Source organism: Anomalospiza imberbis, chromosome Z (assembly GCF_031753505.1).
Source record: "Anomalospiza imberbis isolate Cuckoo-Finch-1a 21T00152 chromosome Z, ASM3175350v1, whole genome shotgun sequence".
Classification (NCBI taxonomy): domain Eukaryota; kingdom Metazoa; phylum Chordata; class Aves; order Passeriformes; family Viduidae; genus Anomalospiza; species Anomalospiza imberbis.
The window spans coordinates 20,527,377-20,535,100 of record NC_089721.1 but is presented as its reverse complement, the minus strand read 5'-3'; the positions used below and the strand labels follow the sequence as shown (position 1 = coordinate 20,535,100).

The following is a 7,724-nucleotide window of genomic DNA, read 5'->3' as shown; positions in this document are numbered from 1 at the left end:
CTTAATTCAGGTTGCACTGCTGATACTGCAGACACCGTCAAGAATCTCACTGTGAGTGCTTACAAAAACCAGGGTGGATAGTTCCTGTTTTCCAGAAGGATTTTTAGGATCTTGTAAGTGTAATTAATAACACAGACCTCAAGTGTCCTTCCCATTGCCATTGATAAACTTATTACTTTTGTTCAGCCAGTAGCAGAATAGGTGTTAGAATGAATAGGAAGTTTGAAAAGGAAGTGTGAAAATAGACTGAGAACAGTGTAATGTTGATGGTAATCATTATGCTTCTTTACAGAGAAGATGAAGAACTCTCTGCTGGCAGCTATCTTTTTACTTGTCAGAGGTGAGTTTTCATATACAGCTTACTGCCACTTACGAACATTAAAAATCCTTAATGTTACTCAAGGATGAGGCTGTATGAAGAAAATTATGACCGAATTAAATTCTGTGAGTAGGAGAAGCAACCACCAGCAATATTTTTCCTATTTCTTTAGCGGTTGTCTTGACCAACAATTCCTGGTTTTTTTCCCTTTTTTTTTTTTTTTTTTTTTGATTTTTTCTTTTTTCTACTTTTCCCCTTCCTCTTTGTGCTCCCCAGATTCCTGCCGCTGCACAGACTGGAACTCTCCGTTCTGCCGGCAGCTGCCAGGTGGGTGGAACGTTCGGGTCCCAGCGCGGTGCCCGGGCTCCGGCGGGCGATGAGCGCTGCTGCTGCCGGCTTCAGCCGGCGCTCGGAAGCATCGCCCCTGAAAGCACGCCCGCCTTTCCCAAAAGGAAAACCCGGCCAGAGCAGCACGGGCAGGTGTGTCTGCGTGACAGCAGGGCGCCCGGGCTAACCCGCACGCTGTGAGTGAAAGCCCAGCCAGCCCGTCACAAATAGCTGCCGTTCCAAAAGACCACGGATCCTCTAATGTTTATTTGTGATAAATATCTCTGCTTTCCATTTAACTGGGAAACTGCTGATGATGGCGAGAAGGAACAGTACAACACATTTGATAGAGAGTATTACAGAGCAGTGGGTGGTCATCTGATGTACTTTGTGCTGGATTTATTGTGGGCAGGAACATCCTACTTGCAGACAGCAAGTAGACACAGCAGAGATGACAGGTTCTTGAGTACACAGGGCGAGACATCTGCAGGAGGACTGCATTATTCTGAAATTAGCCATATATCATTTTCTAGTCCTTGCAATTAACTTGCCAAACTAAGCTCCACTAAATCGTTAGTGAGAAAGCCAGATGCTCAGGAATAAAAAAAGAAAGTTCTAGAGTGAAAAAAATTAAAGGTAGGTGGTTTGGGGTTTGTTTGTTGGTTTGAGTTTTTTTTTAAGTGGAGAAACTGAACTATGTTTTCTTTAGAGCAAAAATTTTTTTTCTTTCTTTACATAGCTCTTAGAGCACAGTCGTGATACAGCTCTAGTACTATGCTAGGTCCAGGAAGAATTAGTAATATGCATATTAAGGTGGAGCAGTAAAGTAGAACAAAGAAAGCATTAGAATAAAAAATAATGTGCATGTGCATACTATCCACAAACAGGACAAGTGAAAACAAAAGTGTCCAAGATTCATGATATTGATCTGGACAAAGTAATGTAGAATTTCAATATATTGGGAGTGGGAGGATGCATTGGGGTGTTAGGTGAGCTAGTACACTATTTCCACACACAAAATCTACTATTTTTTTCTTTGTCTGCTTTAATACCATAATCTTGTAGAGAAAGACCAGGGGGATTTTGCAAAACTTAGAGCATGAGGAACAATACGACCTGTAAGCAGAGACAGGTCTGGAACATGGTAGACACCATGTGGGTCTGAGTTAATAGAACTCTTATTTCAAATAGTGTCAGGAGCAGTATATTACCAATATATTGACATGAAATATAACGGCAGTTCCAAAAAGATTTTGTTTTCAGGTGTTTCTTCAAAACAACAATAAAGAAACACTAAGTAAGTGTAAAGTTTATTTCAAAGTAAAACAGGAGAAGAATGTGAGAGCTGTTACTGTTTTCCCTGCTGTTGACAGACACCATGTTCATGGGTGAGGAGGCCAAGATGTGGTTTGGTGGCCAGACTAGAAAAGCAAATACTTCTGTAATATTTCACAATGCTATGGAAATAAGGAAGACCTTATTAATTATTAATAATATTAAAATTATTAATAATCTCCACCTTCCAGAAAGGAAACTGTACACACCTGAATTGGTGCAGTATAGTTTATTAGAAAAGCATTATTCATTTAGTATGAGAAAAGAAGTGTCGTAAGGTGAGGGTATTAAAGTCAGTACTATACTCATTTGACACAATTCTTTTTCCAAAACACCTTTTAAATTCAATATGCATTTTCCATCTCAATGATTAAAAGAATGCCAAGGATACTTTATAACTCAGGCTGTAAGAAGAAATGAAGAAAAGAGAACTGATCTTTTAACTCAAAACCTAGGTTATGAGATACCATAACTATGCTACAACAATAGCTCCAGACATACTCATATTTACTTATCACATAGCAAAACATTTCCTATTCAGGATTGATAGGCCTATTGGCAACTTGTTAGACATAACCAGTATGAAGGATGTGTGACTCTACTCATCAGGAAAAATTTACCTTAAGCATCCCATTCCTGTTGAGATCCTTGTCTACTTTCCTGAACAACAACAACAAAAAATCTGAGTCCTTCTCAAAGGACTTTGAGATACCATGACTGATTCTTCTGAACTAATAGTTCAGACAGTAAGACATAAAGCAAAAGAAGAAGAACAGTCATATTTTGTCATTAGCATTTTTGTTAAGAGATTTTTGAAATACTGACATAATCACTAAAGATAAAAACCAAGTTTCTTTAATAATGTCATCAGTGCTTACTTTCACATCAACTGAAAAAGGGTATGTTCAGTTCCAAAAAATTCCCATATTTCTCTTTAAAAATTAATAACAGGTAATTTTATACATAAACTTATACTCCTCCTGTTTTATAATGCATTCTTTATGAAGCTGGCAGTTTAAAAGTAATATTGTTTTTATCCAGCAATAGTGTGTAGTTCTGAACTTCAGATAGAGATTGAAGGTTTTGAAGCAATTCTGGGGTCTAGTCAACCAGTTCTAGCCTGATTTGTATTTGATTTCATTACTCATAACTGACTCAACCTTTGAGTCAGTTAATGGTTGCCTGTGATAGGTCTTTTCCAGTGCCCATGTTTTCATCTTTCAGACTGGGACAATGAATTGGTGTGTTACAAAGAATTAAGTGAGGATCTAACCTGTACCTGGCTGCCAGTACCTAGTGCTGCAAATACAGTTAATTATACTGTATACTTAAAATGGTAAGTCTGAAAAGTTATTTCAGAAAACAAAAAGCTCTTATTGCTGTTAGATGTGGTTCTCATCTGCCGGAGTTTTGTTCCAGTGTATTTCATCATTTTATAGGTTATTACACAAGGCTAGTCAATACCTTTCATCACTTCTCACTAATACCTATTGATTTGTAAGAGCTTGATAAGACAGTGGTCGGTTGATTTTGGCTAGACATCACAAAAGCCGTTCTAGTCCTCCCCTCGTCAGCCCAAGAGGGCAGAGAAAATATGACAAAGGATCATGGGTCGAGATAAGAACAGGAAGAGGTCTCTCAGCAGTTACTGTCATGGGCAAAACAGATGTGACCTGGGAAAATTAATTTGATTTATTAACATTCAAATCATAGTAGAGTAATGAGAAATATAGTTGAAACTTGAAACACCTCCCCTTCTCTGCCCCCGCCCCCATGGTTTTCTTCTTACTGGGCTTAACTGAATTCTCTGCCTCCTCCACCCCAGCATTGTGGGGGGATGGGAAATGGGATTGTGGTCAGTCCATCACATGTTGTGCCTGTCACTTCTTTTCTCCTCTGATTCTTCCTCTGGTCCAGTGTGAGAATCCTCCTACAGGAGACATGAACTCCCACAGTCCATCATTAACTCCTCCAACATGACTGCTTCCCATGGGGCTGCATTTCTTCATTAACTGCTCCAGTGTAGGTCCCTTCCATAGGGTGCCAGCTCTTCAAGAGCAGCCTGCTCCAAAGCAGGTCCCTCATGTGTTCAAAAGCCCTGCAAACCTGCTGCAGTGTGAGCTGCTCTCTGCTGCTCCCACATGTTCTTATTCCTCTCTGCCAGCAGCTGATGTGCAGTAGTTTTTTCCCCCTTTTAAATGCCTTATCCCAGAGGCACTACCATCATGGGCTCAGCCTTGGCCAGCAGCGGGTCTGTCCTGAAGCCCAGCTAGAACTGGCTTTGTTGTACATGAGAAAGCTTATTGCAGCTTCTCAGAAGCCACCTCTGTAGCAATTTGCTCCCTTGCTCCCAAAACCTTGCCGTGCAAACCCAATACAAAGTCATTATCCATCTTACCATGCCTCCAACACACTGTTTAAAGCATTATTGCCAAAGATCAGCTTACTCAATTACCTTTATTTGCAGCTATTGACTTTTATTGACTATTCAACACAAATGTATTTAAGGTAAAAAAAAAAAATTAAACCAAAACAATCAAACATAAACAGACACTAATCTTTTGTTTTATGTATTATGTATTTTGCTATAGCATGTACCCAAGGAGATGTCAGATGTAGCATACTTTCTGATAATTCTGAATTATCAAGTAGTGGTTTAACAGATGGAATGAACTTGTAGGGTTAATATTGTACTGATTACCTAAAATACAGTATCTTCAGTTGCAGCTGCATTACAAAATTGAATTTCCTCATTTTATATCTAGATATTTGAACTCTCCCATGAGATTAGGGGCATGTTCAGAAATAGAAATGTAAGATCAGAAGACATGATCTTCGCTGTGAGACCGTATCATAGGGTTTGTGGAGTACAACACTGTATACCATAGGTAAATTCTGATATTCATTGCTAATTTTTTGGCCACATAACCACCCCTTGTCATTAAAAATGAGCTGTGGTTAGAAATATCTCCTAAAGCTAAGAAAATGTCACCACACTCGGAAATTCCCCTGGGTGATCTTCTTCATGTTGCACAGGAGCAAAGCAACAGCCTCAAGGCTAAGATTACTCCCCCCATTACCTTCAATATTTTTTCACTGGAGGTAGCAGCAGGCACCAGTTTGCAATAAGCACCAAATTCCACTGCATTTGCTGTCTTAACTCTTGGAACGTCAAGGAACACCAATTTTTTGGAAGGGCAGAAACATCTATGAAACAGCTCTGTTTCTGAAGAGATGTTATCAGTTGAAATATTTTTAAGCTACTTGCTCTTAAAGTCATAAGCCAAAACCAGACTGTGCTGTTCCCTGGCTTCAGGGTTGATGTCATGAACAGACAAGGCAGACAAAAGAATGAAAGAGGATGTCAGTGGGGGAAGAGGGAGACAGTTCCCTGGCAGAGATGTTGATGTTTCCAAGTCAGTCAGGACTCTAACCTCAGTCTCCTAAGCTTCCACCTGGTGGTCTTGAAAACAAGCTTACTATTTCCTCCTCTACTGGGTTAAAAGAAAAGAAAAAAACCTACATGTGAAAGGCTTTTACCTTGCCTAGAAGAGGTAGGGCTTTTACCTTGCCCCTTCCTGCATGTAACATCAGTTTAATATTGTAGTAGTTCCTTGTCCTTGCTCCTTGCGATTAAGTTGTCAGGAAGAAAAAGATTAAAGATAAACACTCCCACAGATAAGTTCCAACCAAGAATTCAAAATTATGCTTTGAAATTTTAATGGCTGATTCATATCTAGCCTGTAGCAGAAGACAGGAAAACCTTCAAGCAGTTTTTCTTAGGTATTAAATATTGAATCATGATGTGTGTAATTCAATACTTGAAATGCATAGGTAGGCAATTAGTATGCTAGCCCCTCTCTTTAAAAGCACTGAACTTGCACAGTCTCAACCTTGGAAAATTCTGTCCTGTGTGTGGCAGAGACTAAATGAGAGAGACAAGAAAAAAAAATAGGCAGCAAAGTTGGATGTAAGGTATTAAAACTCTCAGATTTCCTGTGCTGTATGTATTAGGTATACCAGGAGAAATCTACAGGGCTGAGGACTCAGGTGACATTTAAATATCTCCATCAAACTCTGACGATTTGCAGGAACAAAAGTCAGAAGAAAGGCATATAACCCATAAGAAGCTTCATAACTTTATGGTAATTTAGATGCACATAACTGGAAAATTTTGCTGTTCAAAAGGAATTTGCCCCTGTTATAAGAGGTGAGGCTTTATGAAGTAATTTCTAACCTAATTTTCTACCTATTTTTCTAATTTCAAAATGCTCTATATCTATATCAAAATGCTCTATATCTATATCTATAATGTACTCCACTGTGAGTACAAAAGAAGGTCATACAGATCTTGTTGTATCATGCTATGCCTTAAAAGTTTAAGGAATTCAACAGTTCTCCACCACCACACAAGACGAGGATTTGCATATTTAAATTTGCTAAGGTTGCTGAGGTGCTGGAATTAATCTTGCTATTTCAAGCTGCTCAAGGTGAACCTTCAAGATTTCCAGATGTGGAATTATGTGTAGAAGTATCTGGAAAGCTATCAATTGCTATAATTTTGCTTTCTTGGGCAGGGGAGGAAAGAATAGCTATACTCCAATAAAATGTTTTTCATTCTGTTTCCTTTTCTCTGAAGGAACCAAATACGTAAACCTTTTCAGCGAAACACATCGTCACCTTCCATCACAATAGAACGAAAGAATCTCTACATTGATAGATTTGCAACCATTTGGATATCAGTGAATTATGCCCACCACACCTGTGCAAAAGGAAAGAACATCTCAGTTTTACCAAGCAAAGCAGGTACAGTGTCTTCACAAGTTGTGTTAAAGCAGTACCCAGCCAAAGCTGTATTCTGTAAAGAATATTTCCAAAATTTCAGCTCCCAAAACACTCCTGTTATTTTAACTGATTCAGAGAGCTAAGATGCAGTCTGACTTCTTTGAATGAAGTAAATAACAGAAGCCTATAACGTTTTATGGGAGGAGGGTTTTACTTTAAATATTTTGCTGGAATGTTTAATATTCATATCCAGAAAAATATATAGTAATATTTGTGCACCAGCTTTCAATGCTCTCCTTGATGGTTTTCCAAATTTCTTTGTATTGGTTTACAAAGAGCAGATTGACCCAGCACTGTGTACCTTGGGAATCCTTGATATAGGGCATTAAAATTGTAACTGATGTTAAGATCTTCTCAAAACTTCACCTGCTCAGACTACTCAGGTCCAAGAAAAACCAATGCTTCTCACTGCTGGGAGTTACTACCAGTACAACCTAAATTATCAATAGTATAAACTTTACTGAAGACTTTTGACCAAATTATGTTTATTGGAGAGGAAGATGAAAGTATATTTGCCCTTACTGAAATTTAAAGATATTCTGGATATTTTTTATACAATTCATGATTACAGGTACTCTTGACATTTTGATTTTGCCTTTTAGCCTCACTCAGAATAGTAACTGCTTAGAAAAAGAATGTTCCTGAAATCAGTAGAAGCATTCACAAAAGAAAGGCAAGAGGAACAACTGTAGCACCTTAACTTAGGGGATGCCCCCCAGGGTCCTCACAAACAACTGTATTTTGTTGATGTCATAAAGATTTAGTAATTATTCATTTCCATGGTGTTTTGAAGTCTCACAGCATTCAGTATTGTGTGCCAAGTCTTTGAATTTTTATAGGCCACATTCAATAGATGCAATTACCAAAACTTTCCTGCTTGTCTTGCATTTTTAATGAC

The 7,724-nt window shown here is 38.5% G+C and overlaps 1 protein-coding gene across 1 annotated transcript in view; it reads left to right on the top strand.

Annotated features, from left to right (window-relative positions):
* The first annotated feature begins 256 nt into the window (after positions 1-256).
* Positions 257-7,724, top strand: part of LOC137464461 (interleukin-6 receptor subunit beta-like) — a 34,039-nt gene continuing 26,571 nt past the window's right edge. The window contains exons 1-4 of the mRNA XM_068175836.1: positions 257-340; positions 596-646; positions 3,206-3,317; positions 6,621-6,787. Coding sequence (XP_068031937.1) covers positions 298-340; positions 596-646; positions 3,206-3,317; positions 6,621-6,787 — 373 coding nt within the window. The 5' untranslated portion in view covers positions 257-297. The remainder of the gene's footprint in view (positions 341-595; positions 647-3,205; positions 3,318-6,620; positions 6,788-7,724) is intronic.